This window comes from Podarcis erhardii (genome assembly GCF_964252035.2).
Source record: "Podarcis erhardii genome assembly, chromosome: 6".
Taxonomy (NCBI): domain Eukaryota; kingdom Metazoa; phylum Chordata; class Lepidosauria; order Squamata; family Lacertidae; genus Podarcis; species Podarcis erhardii.
In genome coordinates, this window is record NC_138510.1 from 76,170,966 (window position 1) to 76,195,322 (window position 24,357).

The 24,357-nt window shown below is 38.9% G+C and overlaps 1 protein-coding gene and 1 long non-coding RNA gene across 6 annotated transcripts in view; both read right to left on the bottom strand.

Annotated features, from left to right (window-relative positions):
• Positions 1-24,357, bottom strand: part of LOC309343982 — a 507,096-nt gene that overhangs the window by 110,744 nt on the left and 371,995 nt on the right. The gene's annotated exons all lie outside the window — the stretch shown is intronic.
• The window catches only part of PTBP2 (polypyrimidine tract binding protein 2), a 50,090-nt gene that overhangs the window by 2,940 nt on the left and 22,793 nt on the right, over positions 1-24,357 (bottom strand). For 3 of the 5 annotated variants that reach the window (XM_081865994.1, XM_081865991.1, XM_081865990.1), the window contains 8 exons: positions 21,777-21,949; positions 18,208-18,351; positions 11,766-11,930; positions 9,835-9,945; positions 6,533-6,728; positions 2,093-2,247; positions 583-616; positions 77-169 (listed from right to left, as the gene is read on the bottom strand). In XM_081865994.1, coding sequence (XP_081722120.1) covers positions 77-169; positions 583-616; positions 2,093-2,247; positions 6,533-6,728; positions 9,835-9,945; positions 11,766-11,930; positions 18,208-18,351; positions 21,777-21,908 — 1,030 coding nt within the window. In that variant the 5' untranslated portion in view covers positions 21,909-21,949. The remainder of the gene's footprint in view (positions 1-76; positions 170-582; positions 617-2,092; positions 2,248-6,532; positions 6,729-9,834; positions 9,946-11,765; positions 11,931-18,207; positions 18,352-21,776; positions 21,950-24,357) is intronic. The other 2 variants (XM_081865993.1, XM_081865992.1) reach the window with 1 other exon arrangement.

Genomic DNA, 24,357 nt, shown 5'->3' on the forward strand with positions numbered 1-24,357 from the left:
TTAAACATGGCTTGAAGGACACTGAAAACTAACGTTTAAGTGGCAAATAAGAGAGAGAAAAACCCACTAATCTCACCGAGCTGTGATTGGTTTCCATCAGCCATCTGTATAAGAGCACTGTCTTTCTTATTGTATAAAATCTTCACACGCTGCACATCCCCATAAACACCTTTTTAGAATCAGAGAAGTAAATCCAAAAGAAACAACGTTTTTAAGGATAGCTGAATAGCACATTTTGACATATCAATGAAACATTCGGAACATGTCTCTCACTTCTCCCAACATTCACGCAAATGAATAAAGAAGAACAAGATTTTGAATAGGTGAATTTTGAAAAAGAAGACATTTTTTTGATAAACCCTCAAAGCTATGTGAATGATATTAAATTAAAGATCATGCAAAATAAAAAAGCATGCATTAAAAGAAAAAATTGCATCTATGGAGAGCTTTAAAAACAGCAAAAGAAAAATAGCAAAAGATTTACTATTCAACTTTAAAGCCAAAGTGCTAGCTACAAATAAGAATTAAGGTGAAACAAATAATTAAATCAATAATAAAAGTATAGTGCTAACGATAACATACCGAAGAGGGTAAACAGACTTTGGGGCGTAACCATCTTTAGAAGGAGAGAAGAGCAAGCAGCATAAGACAAGAAGAGAGAAGAGTCGAGGAAGAGCGGAGATGAACAGATCATCCATAACGAAGGGTGGTTCCCGCAGAATGGTGAGGTGGTCATGGATCATGGTTCAAGGCGGTTAATTGGGGCAAGTTGGTCCGAGGAACATTTTGTTCAAGCACAGAAGCATGAACATAAGGGAATGGAGACAGGGGGTATAGACAAGGTAGGCAGAGGAGAAGACAGGGAAGGGTGTGGGAATTTGGGAAGAGACAGGGAAAGGGTAGGTGAGAACAAAGGGAGAAGGATGAAATGGGGAAGGGAAACAGCAATGCAGAAGAAAAATAAGGAAGTGGGGAACAAAAAAAAAATAAAATATAGGTCAGTACATAGGAAATGCAGGAATTTGGTCAGAAAATGGTTGGTTTATGTATTGTACAAGAAAACTGAGTAAAATGTAGTCACCCAAGACAAAATATGGGTAAAGTACATCCATATCAAACAGTAAATTACGTCTCATCTGAATGTGAAAAGAAAAGAAATATCCATGCAATAGAAACTTAAAACAAAAACAAAAACAAGCCCAACTCTAAACTTTAACTGCATAAGCATGGCTGGTTATGAAATGCAGGCAAGAGTTTTTCAAAATGGCACTCTGATCCAAGCATTTTAATGTGCAAGAGTGTAAATGACAAAAATGAGAAAAGCATGGCTCATATTTAAAAAGAGGCCAATAAAAAAAATGAAACACATATTCAAAGGAGACAAACAGATACAAACTACCCCACATTTCATACCAGCTTTCACAGCAAGTCAAAGTAAAGGTACAAGATGATAAAATGCAAAACTAAAGAAAACCTCTTCAATTTCAGAGTTAAAGAAGTATTGAAGTAAAGTGTTGTTGTTGTTTTTAGGAGAAAAGATGAATAAAAACTGTGAAGGAAAGATAAAATTACTAAGAGAGATTGAAGAGTGCCGCAGCAAGATCTTTGGGAGAACCTTCAAAGAAAAATGTGTTAGAGCTGTTCACAAATTAATACTACAAAAATGTAATGACATGTAAGCATGAAATGAACAAGCAAATAATTAGCTCAGGCAAAACAGAACAGCAGTTTTCTTAAGAACCAATTTACAAAATGGAGCACATAGGTACTTGGAAAAATAAACTAAAAGGCATCCAGAACATGCAATATTTACCATATTTTTCTTAGGAAAAATAGGTAGCCGAATAGCAAAGGGTATTTTAAAAGATGCTGGCTACCTAGGAAAACAGAAGTATTTAACTATAACAGAAACAATTTATTGGAATCTAGTTGTAAAACAACCTTGAGTAGCATGGGGGGGGGGGGAGAGCCACAGACCTTAATAAATAAAAAAAGTAAAAGCAAGCTCAAGATAAAGAAGCACTTAAGCAGTTTACAAAATGAAGCATGGTAAAGGGGAAAAAAAGAAGGGTGAACAAGTAGGTTCACTGACCTCTTCATTTAAATTGCTAACCAGGAGGACTGTGTTGCCACCAGCTGAAACTCCAGGCATACCCACACGGCCGGCAGCTGCCGCGGCAGCAGCAGCAGCAGCATTTGGAATCCCCAATGGACTCAGCGCTCCTGGAACAGCTGCAACAGGAAGCCCTAATTTTAAAATAAAGCATATTTTACGAAACACACACAAGTCGTTCCAATAGAATCTAATTTAGAAGTGTTGTGTTGGTTTTGCACCTTTGTCCAGATCTATCCATTTGTAGGTTGACCTATGTGGAATTCCGCTTCTTGATGACAAACCAATGTTCCAAAGAATCCTGAGAGCGAAAACCTCGTTACTACTTCACTAGCACGCGACACAGAACCTTACATTTCCTCCCTATCAGTCCTTAGCTTACCATTTCAGTTAACACAAACACTATCCTGTAAGAAATAGCTCACTGAAGGTGTTTGTGCTTAATTTACCCATCAGAAATCTATGGCAGCTTCAATGGCACATGAAAACAAGTCACACTAAACAAATGGGTCAAGCACTTTCAAGTTCAGCTACTCAATAAGGCGTGCCTCCAACATGTCTTTAACTATAAGAAAACAAAGACAAGAGAAATACATCTGACCTGCTCCTTTGATATTTTGCAAATATCTACAGATGGTGAGGGAGGCTTATAGCCCCAAACCATCAAATAATAGTAATAATAATAAATTTATTATTGATACCCTGTGCACCCGGCTGGGTTTCCCCAGCCACTCTGGACAGCTTCCAGCACATAGAAAAACAAAATAAAACATCAAACATTAAAAACTACCCAATATAGGGCTGCCTTCAGCAAATGTCTTCTAAAAGCTGTGTAGTTCTTTATCTCCTTGACTTCTGATGGGTCTAAATCTTGAGTCTAAATCCTGTGAGGAACATCATTCCTCCTACCACTGAAATCATCACAACTTCTTGCAACGATATACAGTTAGAGAAAAGGCCCAGAGCCACAAAGCACCAAATCTCAAGTCTAGACAGTCACTCCTCTTACACAGAAACCACAACTTCTTAAATCAAATGCTTTCTAAAAGAAAATGCTGTAGATAGGAGCAACAAGTAACACCTTGACACACCTTTCCCAGAACCCTTTATTCACAAGCCACCTGTGCCGGATGTAGAAGTCACGTGTACCTAAGGTCTTATAAGAGCTGGTTGTTCAATACAGTCTAAATAAATAATTATTCAATGCTGCAGAGATTAATTGAAAAATGTGCACGTACTATCAGCTGAAACCTTTGGGGATTAATGGGAGAACACCCTGTAGCAGCGCTGTAGCTGCTAAAGAGCTACTAGGTGTACAATGCCATCTACAGCACTCACCTCGCCTAAGGATGTTTTAAAAATTAACAAAACAAGCTTTTTACCAAAAATACAAAACAAAACCTGGAACATTAAAGCTTCCATATAAAGAATGTGTGCTTGTTCTGAGAACAGACCATTTCTAGCTTAAAAAAACCCAGTTGCAGCTGTTGTCATTCCTCTGCTCCATCAACTCACAAGAAAGCGGAGTACAGTCAGCTTCACCCAATGATTCACCCAGTTCTCCCTTACCAAGAGCTCTCCTAGCTCAAGGTGTAGTTTGGAAGAATATTACCACCTTCATTGTGGCTGGGAGATCCTGGAAGCTACTGTGACTTGTGAGGATGTTTAAAAGGGGTAATTTAAAGGGTGGTGCTTTTTTGGAAGACTGCTTTAAATTACTCTTAATCTTCCTCTTTAAGCACTCTGCCGTTCTGTAGTGAGTGAATACAAAGCATTTCCCCCCAAAAAAACTCACTCAAAGGTGATAATGATCTCAGCATTTAGCACTATTACCCTTTTCATTTTAAAGTCATTTTTTAAAAAAAACCCTTTTCAGCCACTATGATTGTATGAAAGGGTGCTAAAAAAAGTCTTATAGTTTTATTGAAAATTATCTACCCTCTAAAAGTTACTCTTTTTCAACTCTCTGCCATACTCCTAATTTTATTGCTTAAAATGTTTTTGTTTTTCCTCCCATTTCTACTAAATTTTTGCCGGAGAAGAGCAAACACATATAAACATTACACAAGATATAGGCACAGCCTCCACTCCTTTTACACATAGTATTTCCTTAAGGAAGCTATACGTAGGCAAAACTTTCTGAACCACATTTCTCACGTTATGAATTCATTCTTTAAAATTCAAACATAAAAACTTAAGAAGAACCCTACTGCTCCCAGTGGCTAACTAGATCCTTATGTGAAGTTCACAAGCAGAATGGAAGTGCAACAACACACTGTCTACTGGTGTTCCTAACAACTGGTATTCAGAGGCATGCTACCTCCACAGCATCAGAGGAAGCACACACATTTTGCAACTACTATCATGACAGCATCTTTCCAGCCACACTGGTCTAGCGCCAACACTTTCCTTTTCTCACAGGCACCAGGTTATGGCTTCCCTTTTCTTCCATGCATCTAATGAAATATGATCCACCTGTACCAAGGCTTTATGTTAGTAAGCAATTTATTATTATTTATTAAATTGTGCCGCTTTGGTTTGCTGATAAAGTTGGGTTTTTTGTGGATGCTGTTGTTGTTTTATGTATTGATTTGCTACATGCTGATATCCATTGTTTTTAACCATGTTGAATAAATTTACTAAGGCCAATTCAACGCTAATTCTTTCTTACAACTAGGTATTACTTGTAGCATAAGGACTCACAGAGAAGATTGACAGAGATTGGCTTATTCACAGAAAATACAGGAGTGAATTCTGGTGAAAGTATCCAAATGCAGACAGAAATGACTCAAATGAATGTTCAGTTTTAAATTTGCGAACTTTTAATTCCCAACCCATCCCCTGGGTTAAATTAAGTCACCACCATCATGTTATTGCTCTTAAGATACACAAATAGACATAGTGAACTTCTGGCTTTTCTCCTCATCCAATTTTCTTTAATAGAGTACAAATTTTATATCATCAATAGAAATCAAGCACTTCTCCTAATAGATTGAAAGTGAGTTTTTCTATTTGTAAATTCGCCATCCTTTTTAATGAGCATTTATCCTTTTGTAGAAGAAAAAATTGTATGAGGAAACACATCATACGTATACATCTGGGCCAATGATATTCATTAAACTTTAACCTTTTAATCCTGGACACTCAGAAAGACCCAGAAATAGGACCAGATTGTATATACCTCAGATGCATTAAAGAATGAAAGTTAAGAGGAAGTATGAATAGCACTGCACTAGTTCTGAATATTATGTTATATCAGGAGATAGCAGACATGGACACCAGAGTCCCAAAGTTGTTGGGGGTTTTTTAAACTGAGGGATTGTATCTAAACTTCACACAGTCAGGAAAATCACTAGCTCATGTGCACCTAAGTATTTCTCAAGAGAACATTCTCGCTTCTATATTTAATGGGGCCTGGCTGATAAATAAAATAAATAGAATCAAATTGCATGCATAATCACCTATAGCCATACTCACAGTTCAGTGCATTTCCCCTTGAAGCAATATTCATCAGCACAAAGCAAAAAGTAAATTTAATTGTCTTTCGACAATACAATGTGTTGCCCCAATGAAGGGAAAGAGTAATATGATTTCAGCAACAAGGTTGCCCCCACCCCACTGCTTACACCACAGAGAGGTAAGCAAAAGGAAAATGAGAAATAATTCTCAACTCTGCAGCAAGAACATATAGAAAGAAGTAAACATAAGAATTACATTTTCAAACTTATTAAAAATGCCTTGATATGCCACTGAGCTTCACTGTAATACATATATAGAGACTGTAAACCTGGCAGTAGATGACATGAGAGTGGCTATAACTTAACGGTAGAGGAAATGCTATACACAGAGAAGGTTTAAAGTCTGAAGCAGTAAGGTTTCATCAGTTCTGTGATGGGAAGACCACATTGCTTCAGTTTTCATAAAAGAGGAACCGTAGCGATATAGGAGTTAATGCATCTGAGATTGAGGAAAAGCCAGGTGCTCTTACTCTCAACTATGTGTGGCCAAGCAATCCCTATCCAATAATACTAGAAAAGGCCTTACATGAAATAGCACATGTATTAAGATTCATTTTATAGGTTCTGGGGGGTACCCAATGAATATAAAACATACGTAGTAAAGAAATGGAATAAAAGAAGCCCTGTTAGCTTCAGTAGCAGGTACTCAAATTAAAAGACTGGGAGGGATACAGGTTAAAAAGGAGTGAGGAATCAGCTAATGTGAACAGAATTTGTTGAAAGGGAAGAAAAGTTTATTGAAAGTAATAATCAACAGACCTATTCTTCAGAGCTCAGGGTCTACTTTATTCAGTATTCTCATTAATGACTGCATGGATAAAATGTTAATACAATCTGCAGATACTATCTTAGAAGACATTGTAAATAAAGAGAATGGAGAGAGAAAGAAACAAAATCATACCTAGAAGAGAGGTCTCCTTTGCAAAGGCAGCAGCAATAGCAGGATCCAAAGCTGGTTGGCCATCACCAGAGGGAAGGTCAGGGCGAGTATAATCCCTACTTTTATCATTATTATACTTTACATTCAAGTTGACCAATTTGGAAAAATCAATCCGTAAGGTACAACAGGCATTATAAATATTCTGACCATCTAACGCCTAGAAAAATAGGAAAATATTAATGAAGATCACATGACAGATGTTACAGTTGAGGTTTAAGCATATATACCCATACATCCACTGAAATTAATATGAAAATGTTTAAAATGCATCACCGCATATATGGAACTGGAAACTATCAAATATTATATTCAATAGTAGTTGGACATTATCAGCTAGATAATGCTGATATAGTTGGTTTAACTTTGTATTATTTTTTATTTTACAAAAAGCGGGGATGTAAGGTAAAAAGAGAGCCAGGAAATTACAGACTGGTTAGCCTAGCTATTCTAGAAATTTTACTAAAACCACTGGAACTAGAATTACCGTATTTTTCTGTGTATAAGACAATGGTTTTTGCTAAAAATAATTAGTAAAAAATTGGGGGTTGTCTTATACATGGACGGTGAATTCACAGGGACTCAGGTGGCCCAGGCTCAGGTTCAGTCTCTGGCGTGGGAAGCCTGGGCTTAGGTTTGGGTTCTGATGCGGGCGGTTTGGGCTTGTGTTCTGGCAAGGGTGGCCTGGGTTTGGACTTGGGTGCGGGCAGCCTGGATGCAGCTGGCCTGGGCTTGGGTTTGGGCTCTGGCACAGGCAGCCTAGGCCTGGGTTCTGGCCTGGCTGCCCCGGGCTTGGGTTTGGGCAGCCTGGGCTTGGGTTTGGGCTCTGATGTGCATGGCCCGGGCTCAGGTTTGGGCTCACAGCGGCCAACCTGATGCCTATGGAAAACATGTAAGCAGGCCCCGAGCACAAGAACACTCTCCCCTCCTGCAGTTTCCAGCAACTGGTGTCAGTTACAAAGTTCAAAACAGGTATTTCCTTCCTCAAATCTAAACTTCAGTGATCATACTTTCCACTGAAACAGAGGTGAACATAGCTACTACAGATAGACCTATTCCTTCCCTCAGATGAAATGAAATGGGGTATCAATGCAAGCCTTCCAGGTGAGTGAAACACCCAATGGCACAGCTGGATGACAGTAGTTTTAAGGACAGAAACTGATCATCTTTTCATATCTAACTCCTGCAAGGCTTCAATATAATGTATATTATAAGTATGAAAAAACATGCCCCCAAAATAAGCTTGAACAGATACCATACAGGCACAAAAGCATAAAATATATGTTATGTTGTCATGTTCCCTATTAAATTGTAAAAATAAATATAGAAGTTCCTTTCCAACTTCAAAAATGAGGAAACAAGAAAAACTTGAGCTCACAAGTGGCTCTAAATGAGCATCCATAAAAGCATCTCACAGCATGCATGCACATAATTAGCATCTCTTAGATGATGCAAACATTTGCCATCTGTTTTGAGACCTCAAGGAAACCAATCCAACCTATGGAACACAAGCTCTGACACTATGAATAGCTGTGGTGATAACGCTTTTCCCTGTCTCACACCTCTTCTCAAATTTCTCTCTCATCTCTCTCCTGTCTTCAACAGTATCTTATCACCACCTCAGTCAAGAAACACCAAGCAATGTCAAAGTATATGGACAGCAGGTGTACTAAAAAAATGAAATGGCACTGTCCTCCAGGCACATTGAAACCGAGGACAGAGTGACTGGATCGAGGAAAGTGTTTATCTGAAAACAAAGTAACACACAACAATGTTGCAACACTTGTCAGTTTGACAATATTCCTGTGAAGAGAACTAATCAAGGCCTTTCTTTCAGAATTAATTGGCAATAAGCTGTGCTGCAACATATAGCTGATTAATCAAACTGATCACTTTAAAACTTTTTGATTAAGGAAGAGTTTCCAATTAATTGAGCAGATTAAAAGTAGGAGTAAACTAACACGTTTCTGTTAAATCCAGATTTGAATGTATTGCTGGTTATTTTTGATGGAGACATCTGATCTTATATGTATATACAAATTACTTGCACGCTTGATCTTAAAAGCCAATGTTTATCCACCATGATGGTATGCATAGAAGAGCTTATTTATAACTCGGTGTGTTTTGCAAAAGCAGAAATTTTAAGGCAATGGCAACTTCAGATGCTTCAGCTACAATAACAACAGTCTGATAGGGAAATAACCCAACGTGAGCCAATGTGAAATAAAGAGAATCATTTTATGCCAGAATTCACTTTTTCAACCTGAATAGCAAGTCTGAACATCATAGGCACTTCATAGCCAACAGTGATGTTGACAAGGCTATTTTCATCAGACTCCTTAGGAAATGCTACTTCATCTAGGTGCTTGATTTTCTTAAATTGCTCTTTCAACTTCCTTATTGAGCCTTCAATTTCTTTGAAGGCCACATTCCGATTCCCTATAAAGAGCACTATCTGCAAAGTAATTTTACCATTAACCTTTATGGTAAAAAACTGAAAATTTCATTTAGCTTCTCTTCTGCAATAGTAGGTTTTTAAACTGACCCTTCAGAATGTTGGATATTTTATCACCCAGAGGCACATCATGAACCGCTTTAAAAAGCATCTTAACAGTATATTTAGATGTCTAAGGTCTGTAATCCTATACATATTTTCTTGGGAGCAAATCCAATAGAATTCAGTGGGACCTGCTTTAGAATAGACACACAAATGATTGCATTGTAAATTATCTCTTCACATTTCTGCTTCGTAGCTTTACTTATCAATTCAACGAATGTTTAGATTGTTTAATGTTTATAAATGCTGGCTAAGATTAGAAAGCAGGCTGTAGGATCTCCAGCCCAATTTAGATTATTTTCTAAATGTAGCACATAAACAAAATTCAGGTGCTCAACCTAAATCAATATACCAACTCCAGGCAGTTAAGCATTAGGTAGAAATATTAGATATGAAGTTCCCTGCCACAGCATTTTCTTAAAAAGGACCTCTGTCAATACTTTCCATTAGTTTATTTCTCAAAGCCTTAAGAGAAACTTAATAATTTGAAAAGCATAACATATCCATTTTGGTCCCAGGTTATTTTTGGGTGAAACAGTGATGTACTGATGATTTAGGAACAGAATGTTTACTTACAGGCAGTAAGATCCTGATGTTCATTTATAATCTCAAAAGTTACTTATTTTGTCCACACAAATACATTTTGACAAAACAAGTACTGCCAACTATACGTAATTAATAAAGGCTAAACAGAATTAAGTATACTTACTAGCTTTGCTTGTTGGGCATTTACTGGATCACCATACTGTAACAGTGCTTGAAATTGATTATTTTTTGTGAATGTAATTATTTTCAAAACTGCACCAAATTTAGAGAATATCTGTGAAAAACAATCAAAAGTACACAGGTACTCAACTTTACAAGTCACAAAACAAAACACACCCACACAAACCACTAAGATGTTCATATCAATGTATCTGGTTAGTTTCAGAGGGGCAGCTGCAATGGTCTGTTGCAGCAAAGAGTCTTGGGGCACATTAAAAAAATGAATACTTTTTGGACTAGAGGATACTTCATCAGATGCAGGAAGCATTATGCTCACTTGGCAGGTATATACACACATGAATTTAGAGCAGGGTAAGATTTATTTATTTATTTTCCTACTGAGGGTTGCATTCCCGTGGGTAATTAGTTAGGTACATTTACTCATTCATTCAATTTGTGATAAATGAATGAAACAATCTAGGCATCATACACTTTTATTCTCTTTTTTGGGTGGGTAACGTTAGAACCACAATAACCTTAAGCAACAGCCAGCGTAAAGACCCAAATGCAAAACTTGAACAATAAAATACAGCACTGTGATGACACAGCTTGAAGTTGATATCGTGGGAGGCAAGCAAACCAGTCAAACCAACCCGTCATTCTTGTTAACTTTGCCGGTGCCACCAAGCAAATTGTACATTAAAGCTTTTAATGCAGTAGTTTCAGAACTGGGGTTTGTTTGTTTGTTGGCATTTTATTTCCATCCAGCCACAGCTTTCCCAATCCCTCCACCTGTACCTATGTGTATACACCTGCCAAAAGAATGACATATCCAAGTATAGCAACAAAAATAAACACTGCCAGGAGAGACATGAAGAGCTCATGTCAGAGCTCTTCAATGGGCAGTCAGCCAGCACCCAAAAGTCCATTTTTTTCCACTGTGCTCATTCTAGCAAATAGGTGAATGTCAGGCATTTACAAGTGGAGCTGAACGGAATTTTCACCTTTAAACATTTTTGAGGTCTCTCATTTTCCACTTACAAAAAAAGTTTAACAGGACTTCTCTCTCCTTTATGACATAATACCAACCAATCAGGGATCACATAATGAACACATTCTATTTGTAGCCTGCTCTTACATGATGCTCCAACTTGTTTCCCACCTAATGAACTGATCAGCTCCACCCCTGCCTAACTGTAGTAAAGCTTCAGGATCAAGTACCATCAGACTGAGCCCTTCGTGCAGTTACCATGATAAATGTCAAAGACATTCGGCCCATTGTTTTCTGGTTACATGACGATGTCACAAGGCCAGTCTGCAGCCCTGATTCAGCTCTAATTGCACCAGAAGGCACAATTCACTAAGAGCAGTCAATTGTCAACATACAACATACAACATACAACATACAACATACAACATACAACATACAATATCTGCACTCAGAAATACACCCAACCCAACACATTGTATTTTGCAATGCTGTTCTGTAGCAGTTTCATTGCAACGGTGTAGCAAATTCAGGAAGTCTCAGGAATATGAAACTCATGGAAATGTGCATTTCTGAAAACATTCATGAATCTTGGACCATACGGTTCTGCTGAATTCTTACAAAAAATTTACACCCCCTTCCACATCTGGGGGGCAAAACAAACATTCTACAGTGTATCCTGACAGTGTATTTCCTGGCCAGTTTCTGTGGGTTGAATTGTGCAGTAGAACCTCCCCTTCCCTCTCCCCCTCTTTCAAATATGCTGCAGAAGGTTGGGAGAATTCCCCAGAGCAGGTTTGGAGGGAAATGGAGGGACACAGAAGGAGGAGAGGGAAGGTAAGTTCCATTACACAAACTGAAGTTGTTTTGTTTACTCAATGACCATGTTTACTGACACATTTGCTTGGTTCTCTGCTCAAAAAATCCCCGTAAAAAGAAAGACTTACTTGGTGGAGAACATCAAGAGTTACAGGATAATACATGTTATCAATAATTATTCTAAGGACAGGACTCTGAGCTGGCGTTACTGCACTCTCGCTAACTGTGGTTCCACTTATGGGAGTATTTGTTGTCTGTACTGCAGTCACTGCTTGTAGAACAGCTTGAGCTCGCTACAATAAAAGAGAAGGGAAAGCATTCAAAATGAGAATATGTGAATTAGATTTAAAGATTAGTATATTCCGTAGTTGCTTCAATGTACCTTTTAAAGAAGTCAATGACAGAATGGAATTTCTAAAAATATTTTAGCTTTTATTTTTGCTCTCCATATGATAGTATGAATACTTTCATGCACCACATCTTGACACTCTTTATCTACATTAAACTGGATGTTGATAGTGTATCAGAGTGTAATAACTTAGACTAAATTTGTTAATGCATAGCAGATGTATATTTTTCTGAAATGAAATCAAGATGGAAGGGGAGAAATCTGTGCTATTGCAGGACTTACCTATCACTTCTAAGCATCAGAAACAACAGTACTCTCATCAGCTGAAGAGAAGCCAGAGATGGAATAGGTATTTCAGCAACAAAATACTGTACATTTTGTTGAAATAAGGTGCAGAAGTTGGCCACAAGCAAGCTCTAGAAGATTGGGGTATATTCTAGATGCACAGGAATGTAAGCTTAGCCATGTTTTTACTTTCTTTTTCATTGATGGGCCCGAGACCCATTATTCCCCACCTTTCCTCTTCAGTCCAACCAGTTCCAAAGATTGGAAGGAAACCTCCAGCAAAGAAAGTACTACTGCTTGCTGTTGAACAGGAAGAAGTAAATAAGAAGACTGCCTGAGAACATAAGAGTGCAAAGGAATCCAAGCTTCTGTATTCTGAATAATCTATTTTCTCACAGGAGAACACTTCTGGATAATATATCTCTCGGTTTTAACAAAAAGGATCCCTCCCCCCTTTTGCAGTTAGCGTTTTAGGTTAACTTGACAATTCTTTGTACTATAAAACTTAACTGGAGTCAGTCAAAAATAAAGGTCAGCTTAACCAAGTGTTCTTCAGCTTTGAGTTCAAAAATGTTGATGGGTGACAAATTCTATCACCCTGGTTAGTGAAATCCAGTCAAGAGGGGCTGACCGAATGGGAGCAGGGCATGGTGAATTGCATTTTTATGTGATGGAGTGGCACCTGCCGCCCATAAACAGGCAGTGGCACACCCACTCCTGAAGAATCCCACCTTGGATCCTATGGTTTACAACTATTACCTGGTTGCAAATATCCCTTTCTCAGGTAAGGCAGTGGAGAGGCTGGAGGCCAAGCACTTACAGGAATTCCTGAGGGACATGAATAGTTGGATTTGTTTCCATCTGGGATCCGGTGCAGTTGTGGGACTAAATCAGCCTTGTTTGCCGTAATGGATGAAATAGTAATATTTAATATTATTATTACCAATAATAATATTATTGGTAATAATAATATTACCAAGAGTGAATGGGGGAGTTCAACTCTGCTTCTCAGTCTCTCAGGGCTTTTGATCCCACAGACCATGGTTTCCTCCTGGTCCACCTCTGTGGTGCCTACTGAAGTCTATTATATTATTATTTCAGAAGGCATTTTAACCGATTTTATAATTTTAATGGATTTTTTCCTTTTTGTATTGGATCCTCAGAAACCACTTAAGAGACTATTGTAGTTAATCAGTGTGCAATTAGTTTGTATGTATGTATGTATGTATGTATGTATGTAAAAGGTAAAGGTACCCCTGCCCGTACAGGCCAGTCGTGTCCGACTCTGGGGTTGCGCGCCCATCTCGCTTAAGAGGCCGGGGGTCAGCACTGTCCGAAGACACTTCCGGGTCACGTGGCCAGCGCGACAAGCTGCATCTGGCAAGCCAGCGCAGCACACGGAAATGACGTTTACCTTCCCGCTAGTAAGCGGTCTCTATTTATCTACTTGCACCAGGGGGTGCTTTCGAACTGCTAGGTTGGCAGGCGCTGGGACCGAGCAGCGGGAGCGCACCCTGCCGCGGGGATTCGAACTGCCAACCTGATGATCGGCAAGTCCTAGGCGCTGAGGTTTTACCCACAATAAATAAATATTAGGTACTATTGTTTTCTTCTTTTATGAATCACCTCCCATGAGGGATCCCAAAGTATTTTGACAACACTTATTAAAGGTGATTAAAAGTTCTATTCCCAGTTCAGCTCTAGTCATGCAAACCTAGTTCTATGCAACAATGACCCTGGATGGCAATGAAAATCTACATATGCATCAAATATGTGTCCAGTCAGTCTAAGGATGACTGGATGGACAGCATAATCCATGTACTGAGTTATGCAGGTGTAATCCACTGTGATGCCTTGTTACTTTTTATATATTATCTCTAAGTGTACGATCCTGCCTTTATCTGCACAAGGTAAAGATCTTGTACAGGATCCTTGCCACTTGCAGCTTATATATTAAAGGTATACGTTTTTATTTCTTTAAACTCCCCTTTAGTTTTAAAGATTCACCTGTTAGCCCAGAATAACTAGGTTTAGGCTATGTGATGAACAGACCAGAAGTTTTAACACTGAAAGTCAATATTTATAACAATCTGTTTATATTATCAGATTATATGATTTTTGCAAGTTAGGTGTGAAACATTTTGTTTAAAGTAAAATGTTACCGTTATTTCAAAGTAGTATGTACCAATGGGAAGCTGCGCACGCCTCCTCCGTGCCAGAAGGAGTGCCAGAAATAGCGTTTGTGCATGCGTGCATGCACACTCCAGCCCACCGCGGTGTCTGCGGGACCGTGAACCAGCCCAAGCCACAAAAACTTTGCCAACCCCTGAACTAAGAGCTCAATTGTCACCTCCTGTGGTGATCGGACTGAGAAACAGTCAAGAACAGGTGATTTTTAAAAATCTCCTGAAATTGAATATAAGGGGCAAAGCAGATGGTAATGCACAGCATGCTCAACCTGACTGCATCCATAAATGCACCTGTGTTCCATGTGGAGTTCCAGGTATCTCTCCTCTAAATACATTGACGGCATCTGTTGGAATCTTAGTCCTATGCAGCTGTGGGAAAGTCAGTGTCTCAAGGTAATGGGGCCTTGAGTGGTTGATCTTGATTTGGGGGTCACTTTTAAAGTCACTCAGATGTTGACTTTAGGGGTTTTTTTTATAGTCTTTTGAAGCAAGGTCTGACAAATGTTTATCCAAGAGTTGTATCCAATGTAGCACTAAGTTAGTCACTTAGCAGTGTACTTGTTCCTGTAGCAAAATGTTTTGCGTCATTGGAACGTAGTTGTTTAAGAGAATGCATAAGCATACTGCTGGTAAATTTTGGGGAAATAGACTGCTCAAGTTTCTGCTAGTGCAACTGTTGCATTGGATTCTATTGTAGTGCAGCCCTAAAACTTCAAAGAGCCCTAGAGCTAATGAATAGAGAATCTTGAATACAGCCCAGAAAATCCAGAGAACTATCCATTCTGCATCTGGTAACTATGCTGGTTCTAAGTACTTACTCACTCAAACAGGGAGCATGCGCACACACAAAATCAGAAAGGTGTGTAAAGTACTTTCTTAAATAATGAATCTAAAAGTAGTTAATGGCAAAATTAGTAAGTTAAGATCTGAATGAAACTTCTGTCCATGCATACAGCCCTTCACAGCAGGAGCAGACAAACCAGGATATCTCACATTAACTAAAGTTTCCCTTTTCAGACAAATCAGGAAACTATGGTTAACATCAGCAAAACCAGGATTGAAGTCCAACTTCAAACCATTTATTCTAAAATTTATTATTATGATTATATCCCACTTTTCCAATAAGAAACCCAATGTGGCACATGCGCTTCTCTTCTCTCTCCATTTTATAACCCTGTGAAGTAGGTTAGGTTGAGAGAGAGTGTGTGTGTCAGTTGTCTAAGGTCACCCAGTGGATTTCATATGACTGAGTGGGGATTTGACTCCTGGTTTACCAGGACCTATCCCAACACTCCATCCACTCTTACCTTCATTGTCTAGTTGTTCTGCTACTGTTAACCAAAGTTTAATGGTTTGGCCAAAAAGGGAAACTACACTTAATGAAAGATTTCCTGGTTTGCTCACTTGCATGAAGGGGCTGCATGAAAATGCCAAAAGGCTTGTTCGTATCTCAGTTTTTTTCTTCTTAAGCTGAAATATGATAAATCAGAATGCGGTCACCATTTTAAAAATTGTCCATACTTTTGTCAATACTGGTTTTTTTTTCTTAAATAAAGCATAGATCCATTTTACCTGAATGTATCATTATAGAGATGCTACAAAAATGTATATAAATATTCTCATTATTATTATTTGTCACAGCTAAAACAACACACGTGCATATTTACACACACCAGCATAAATAATTTTAAATAAAATATGCCAGAAAGGAATGCCACTCTTATTTCATATTTTACTTCCCATAAAACACCCCAAAGTGGTTTAACAATAAGAACACCAACAATAAAATATAAATGTTTTATGATCTAGTGGGCAGAATGTAAATAAAATGGTGTCTTGTTACCACTGAAATCAATGGGACATAACCTTTTCGTTTATGTCTTAAAAACTTTATTTTATGAATATTGTTTTCCTAATACTTACACAAAACCTTTGTGATAGCAAAATGGATTTATGTTTAAGAATTCAATAGGAGATCCCTGCCCCCCTCCGGCAATATTATAAAATTGTACTGAAAAAGCTGTGCTTGGCATTATGCCACATTTCATTAAAAGCAAGATAGCTGGATATCAATAGGTAAGTCTTACTTCCCAGTAAATGTGCTTTGGACTGAACGGAATCTTCCGGAACTCTCACTTAGCATTGCCATTCACTCTTTCTCAATCTTTAAAAACCCATTACAATCTACACGGACACTCTTTACATCTTATATGATTGAGAGTCAAGTTGGATACAGTAACAATAATAGGAGTTCCTTCTTCTGTCTACTAATATGCAAACATTTATTTAGTTCAATATGATTGGGTTATATCAGCTACTACAATGGTGACTACAGGGCTATGAATGGGAATCCGATGTGAGGAGGGAACCAAAATATACCAAAAAGTGCAGTTTGTTAAAGTACAGTGGACCCTCTAGTTATGTACCACTCTGGATACATAACTTCCGGGTTTCTTCGTGCGAGCACAGAAGCGCTCAATCGTGCCGCGCGCGTATGAAGAAGCGGCTCCTCTGCCTAAAGATTTTTCGGGTTGCGGATGGACCCCCAGAACGAATTTACTTCGAATCTGGAGGGTCCACTGTACAAGGAAAGGAGAGCTGTTGACACAGTAACACTTTAGGATAAACAATGACATCTGTACTAGTTCACAGTGCTAGCCCATAAAGGCAACGTCCAACGATGCAGCACTTCTAAAAATTGTGTTGGCCTCCTATTATGGAATAAGTAAGCTCTTCAAATTGCAGCACATTCTCTAGCTGCCACACTTAAAAGTGTCATTCAACCGGATGTTATCAGAACAGAATTCAGCAACCATCAAGAAGACAGTTTGCCCTGCCCCTGTTACGTAAAATTATTTTGTAACTCTAACAGCTCATGAAGGCTTATTGCCAACAGGTCTTACCAGAAAATACACACTTTCTAAGGATTACCACCACAGGTAACAAGCAAGTTTTAACACCTATGGAAAACTGGCTAAAAAGTTGATTGGAGAAGTGTATTTCAAATGAGACATGCCCAGTCTTCTAGGCAAGGCTTAACGAAGAGAAGACTAGAACAGAAAGAGTCCTAAAAAGTGTTGCTTGTTATAGCACTGTTAGTATGATCAAGGGAAAAACCACAAGAAACGAACATGAAGATATTACCATTTGACATAGCATGGGTCAGTGCAGCTTTAACATCTTTCATAGGAAATGGGAACATCAAATGCTTAAAAAGATCTTTAAAGTTAGCACCTGTAGGAGCAGTAGTTTCCCTGCTCCAGTAAGAATACAGTCTTGATCTGAAAGAATAGGTTTTAACGTCTTTAAGATCAAATGACTATATTCTCAGTTATTTCCTGGAGTGAATATGAATATATTTTGCAGTGACTGCATTATGGGAAGAGTAGATCAAATAAGGTGAGGTTACCAGTGCTATGAAATTTAAATGGATTATTTAAACATACTGGAAATAAGACTGCACATTATCCACATAAGAAGGAAACAAGTTCCTTTTATAGGTGAACTCGAGCTCTTGAGCCAAAATTAATGTCTAAGAGTCTAAGATGACTTGAGGAAAAATATTTAGGGAATTTAACTGTTTAACACTATTAGGCATTTGCACTATTTGCCTTTACCATAAAATAATACCAAATGCAAATCTCCTACGTTAATCAGAATGGGGGGGGGGGGACTGATGATGGGGTGTTCACACACAGGGAATCAATACAACATTAACAACTATAATCTTGAGAATGGACAAGTTACCTGATTCAGTGTATTGTCGGTCTTTAACTCTTTATGGTTTGAATACTGGATATAAATGGGCTGATTACGAAGGTGAGGTGTCACAGCAGAGTAATAATTGACCATAGTGATCGCAGCTTCTTCTGTTGCCAATTCCAAAAAAGCCTATAAAAATATTAAAAATTGTCTTGTAGTATTTGCAGCATACATAACTATATTCTGTTTCTGAATTTGCCAGGCTCTTTCATGATGAGACATTTAAAACACTTACCAAAATCATTCAGAATCCATTACACATTACAGATCTATAGATCTTACTAAGCAAGGACTAGGTCAGAATGTGCCTCAACTGTCCACAAAATGCTACAGGTTCCCTCGAGGGCAAAAGCAGCCACCGCTCTGGTGTCTGTTTATGGAAATGAGCATGTACAATTTTTTCAGACATACCCACTTGAAGCAAACTTGGAGGTATTTACAATCTGACAGTTAAGGTTGTCGACTTGCTCTTATCCATGGGTTGTTGACAACCAAAACATGGCAAACAGTTAAAAAAAAAAATGGCAGAGGGGAATCCCAAGAGCAATTTTCAGAAATAAAAGCACGTTTATGTGGGTTCTCCTCTCCAAAACACAGATGACAGGAGGACCAGTACCAGCCTGGCTGAAGCGGTCTGATCAAGCAGCAGCGCTCCAAGCTCCATAACCTTAAAAAGCAAGTGACTTGTCACACCCATCAGCAGATCACTGTGGCTATTTGAAGTTTGCCGAACCTGATCCTAAATGAAAGGGAACACTGCTCCACTATTCCAGTTTCTGCGAGAAATATGCAGGATCCAGCAATATGTTGAAAGACATGGCGGCCAATTACCTTCCCCCGACCCAATAGAAAGTATTCATTTTTCCACAGGTTTCAAATTGGTAGATGACTATTTAAAATCCTTCATATAAAAACCTCCAGTAAACTGTGTCTGTTTACTGGAGGGAATTGGGCAAAGGATATTTTCAACAGACAGCATCTAATACTGTAGGAGAATGGATCTGGATTAATATCCCTTTACCACAGGTTATTAAAGGCCTGCATGATCTCCTGACTTGGCTGTTGGAACTCCTGACCAAGAAGTCAAGAGTTTATAATGTGCCTGTCAGAAATGGCTTATAGCAGGGAGGGGCTGACTCCTGGTCTGGGGACCTGATCCAGGCCCACCAAAACAGGTTTTGGGCATCCCAAGACCATGCTGATTTTGGCTGCAAAAAAAGAAAAGAAGATACAGTGCTGGGCTGGATGGAGAGGTTTAAATCTGGCCATCAGTTCAAACATTTGGTGAGTCAGGAAGGGAAAAGAATCGCCTTCCTTAGCTAATCTGCACAAATTTTGAGAGAGAGATTTTAGTGGCCTTTGCAGAAGCTATTATGGTGATTCCTTTGGATCATGTACTAATATTGGCTATAATTTGGGGAAAGAATATGAAGGACTATTCTATTTGCCTAAATATGAGTCTTCAGGCTGGTTAAAGAGTTAAGTGTGCTTTCATTGCATCCTCTAACTATGTAAAAACACTATCCAGCAGAAAGCATTCCTCAGGCTTCTTGCTCAAGAACATCCTCAATAATCTTGCTCAACAAGATACATCACATCTCGTAGTTCCAGAGTCTATTGTTTCCTGCAAATTCACATATGTAATTTTCGATTAAGTAGCAAAACAAGATGGATAGTTGTCTCATCCTCATTCTCCAAGTTTAGCCCTTTGAACAAATAGCAGTCCCTTCTAGAAGGAGTAAACTCTATGAGTGTAACATGACAATCCAAAGCCCAGTTGCAAGGCATGACAGCCACCGCCACATCCACAGCCCCTTGGTCACGCTGGCCAGGGTGGAAGGTGGGAGTGGATAGGAAAGCCACCACACCAGCACTCAAGGCTAGATCAAGGTTGATGGTGTCAAGGGATGGCAGTGGGGCCAGCTTGGGTATAGCAGTCTTGAGCTGGTTCAGTCCCTCCCACTTCCTGCACTTCCACCCACATGTTTGGCAGGCAGAACAGGGAGCTCCACACTGGCATTGCGACACTGGTGCCACTCCATAGGCAGAATCTTGCAGGGTTGGATTACAGCCTAAGTGAGACTTATTTCTGAATGTTTAGAATTAGGCTGTGTTAAGGAGGCAGGAGAAGCTCCTCAAAGGTTTTCATCTTCTTAAGTCTTTATTATCATAGCAGAACTATAATCTTTTTATATCAGATTTGGTAAAGTGCTATCAGAATTTATAGTCTGAAAAAATTAGGTTTCTTCAAATGAAATATTTTTAGATAAGATTAGTTTTCAGACACCAAAACATATTTTTTTCACAAAACACATTGAAAGACACACTTTTCTAAAAAAACAAAAAACAGAAGTATAGGATGATAACTGAAGAGACACTGCATTAACCAGTATTAGGAAGAAAAACAACCATCAAGCCATATTTAAGAACCTGATATGCTAAGCAAAAGGGCAGCTTGGCTCTGATTGCTGAGAATTTGAAGTGCTGCTCTCCCTCCTACTATTTAGGTACAAGAAAATGGAGGCAGGGCAAGAAAGAACTGGTATTTACTTATCTGGCCCTTAATGATTGCCTTCCTTTAAAGTTGGCAGGAGCAGAGAAAATGAATGAGTTACAGGGATATGAAACAGAAAAAAAGACTTCTTAAGAGTATTAGCTTATATCTCCATCAGAACTCTCAGCAAACAGGCAGCTCTCACATCGGGGAGTGTAGCATCAGTTAGGCTCTTCATGATGAGTTTCATTGAGCTCAATATGGATTGGGCTCAATCAAATAGGGATATGATTGAGCCACAGCACAGGCCACTGCTGTTGTCCCTTTCTGAATTGATGCTCATAAGGTGGTGACAGTAGCAGAGAACTTAAACTTAAGGCCTGTTCATTACTATAACTGCAGAAACATCTATTGATGCTACAAAACATGGGAAAAGTAGCTCCCAGTGCCAGAAGACCACTGTATTGGTAGTCCCCCACTCTAAAAAGAGAAGGCTTGGGAAAGGTAAAACTGGTAGTGAGGGGCATGGTCATACAAAAACAAGCCCTTTCTTGGTAGGCCAGAATGGGCCTGTGCACAGCTTGAAAAATGAAACTTGGGGGCAGGGGGAGGAGACACACTTGAGTCCACCAATTTGAAATCTACCACCATAATCAATTTCAAGGGGAGATTAGAATGTGTATAATTCTCTTCCACTGAAATCAGCATGAGCTAGATGTAGTTACCTTTAACTGAATTGTGCTTAGGACCCAAACCTATGTACTGCAACACAACAGCAGAAGATAGGATCAAGTGAATAAAAGCAAATGTCCAACCAATGGGTACTGATGCTTAAAATCTGACCTTTTATCTCACTCTTGTAGATGGTGTGTGTGTGTGTGTGTGTGTCCATGAACACTGAATTCTGCACTTATTAACTTGAAATATTTCTCCAAGCCTGGCTAGTAGAGTAGGCTCCGTTGCTGGGATATGGCCTCAACTTAAGGCAGACAGAGTATTTAGACTGATTGGTGGGTAGATGTTTTCTATACTAAAATAGTAAGACAAAATTAGAAAGTACCTGGTTCTTTCCTTTCAGCATGAGAATGTTGGTTACCTTACCAAAAGGTAAGCCTAAAGCAATAACTTCTGTTTCTGTCACTTCCCCTGGTAATTTCCTGATATGAAGAACACGAGAAGGAGCCCCATCCATTTTATCTTCACCTTTGAATTTCTTGTTGTCGTTACCATTGGCTGAAAGACATTTTTTTATAATTCATTTCATATCTGAAAGCTACCCTATTTATTATAAACTCATCAAGAAAAATACAATTTGTGCATGCATACAGTTTCCAAATCAGTATGTGAAATGAGTATTTTTTTTCTTTCAACCAACATTTTAAAAAGATTAACTGAAGTAAAATGCAGCTGCTAATGTGCTTCCTCACAAAGCCCTGCAATATTTGGCAAATCAACTTACCATGAATTTTTCCTGCAACCATTACATAATGAATTGCCTGAAGCACTGGGAAGCAATGATAACTGTACAATAACTGATAACCATTTCAGGTTATCCTAAACTATGTGCTAGAAAATGCTAATGTGACATGGGATAACTGGTAGTACACCTTAAAAAATAAATAAAAGCACTGGTGAGCCCAAAAGGCAATAATTCAGCAAGAAAGGAGCCTCCTCACTGTATTTCTGCATGGCTGACTGCTCTAGACTTGGTTTTCTTTGAATTAACCTTCACTGCTCCGTGGGGTAAGCAGCCCTGCTCCATCACAGTTATAGTGGGATCTACATCATCCCAGTGCAATCACAGATAATTACCTATCCTTGAAAGTAGCTCATGGGGTCTTTATATGTTACTGGTGTGGCTTGGCCTTTTTCCAGTCAGAAACCACACAAAAAGGAGTTATGAGGGCAGACAATTCTCATTAAACTAAGAAACTTGCCTGGGCTTTGAGTGTGATATCTACGTTCAATTTTAATTGAGGTTTGAAAACAAAGTGCTTTAGCTCTCAGATGTTTCAGAAAAAAATGTGTTAATTCATCCTAAGTAGTCAAGCCACATGGACAACCACTGTGAAGACCCAATTTCTTTCCAAACAGACATAATGCATAATTCCATCTTTTGTTTTCTGTTAGATAGAACAGTATGCCAAAAATTTAAGAATCCTTAAATGATACTAAAAATACTATTCAAAATTCAGGCTGCTATCGTAATGTGCTACTCAACATGAGATGGTTGATTTATGTTGTGAGCAAGGGATGTGATCACAATTAGCACAGAGAAAAAAGCAGTTATTAATAGCTACTAGAAGGTGAAATCAATTACTTGTGGAGGGGGGTAGAACTGGCAACTGAGAAAAAGGCAATTAGATTAGAAACAACGAAGAATGCACCGGTGAAACAGAGAATGGTTATCATAATGTAGAGAATAGTTAACAATGTAAATGTTCTCTTATTTCCTACATTTATAGAAATAATGTATTAAAATCAAAGCGAAGAATGCAATAATACTGTCCTACAAAATCTAGCAGCATGGCTATTATCAGGTTTTAAATTTGATCACTCATTACAATTAATTACCTGAAGCACTCAAAGGGGGATTAGATAAATTCCTGGAAGATAAGGCTGTTAGTAGCTACTAGCCATGATAGCTATGTGCTACCTTCTGGATCTCAGGCAGTATATCTCCAACTCTACCTACCAGTGACTGTATTAGATAAGCATTTGATCGCATTTCCAACACATACATAGAAATGATGAATTGCAAAAAATACTTCCTTTGAAGGAATGTACTTGTGACAATAGTTACAGCACAATCATATAATTTTTTTACTCATAAGGCAAGTGTGCATAGGACTGCAGTCCTAGTGATCTACACTAAACTGCAGTTTCTCTCTCACCTCTTCCTACCCCAAGTTAGCCCAACACAAATGCAAGGAGGGGCATATTCATATTGTGAATGCCACTCAAAAAGGTTGCTGCTTATACAATTAGCCTTTTCTTTCTCCTAAGAGCAAGGGTGGGGAACCACTTTTTAACAGGCAGGCCAGATCAAAAAGTGGCCACTTGTCTTCTAACAGGTGGGTGGCTCTGTCAATCGCCTTACGTCATAAGGTGTCGGGGGATTCTGAGTCCGCTTGAAAGCAGCAGGCTTTGTATACCATGTTGAATTTAAACAGGGCCAGATGCAAGCCCTGTTGCAAAGAAACAATTGGAAGAACACTTGGGAGCGCCTAAGCAGAGCCAATCTAAGCAGGATTTGCATTGGGCACTGAATTTGCTTCCATGTAACTAGTTTAACTGTAAACATAGAATGATTGCCAGTTAATAAAATAGAAAAAGAGAGAGTTGTAAACAGAACCAATCACAGTAACTTCCACTGCAGCCTTTTTTGTTGTTGTTTAGTCGTGTCCGACTCTTCGTGACCCCACGGACCAGAGCACGCCAGGCACTTCTGTCCTCCCCTGCCTCCTGCAGTTTGATCAAACTCATGCTGGTAGCTTCGAGAACACTGTCCAACCATCTCATCCTCTGTCGTCCCCTTCTCCTTGTGCCCTCCATCTTTCCCAACATCAGGGTCTTTTCCAGGGAGTCTTCTCTTCTCATGAGGTGGCCAAAGTATTGGAGCCTCAGCTTCACGATCTGTC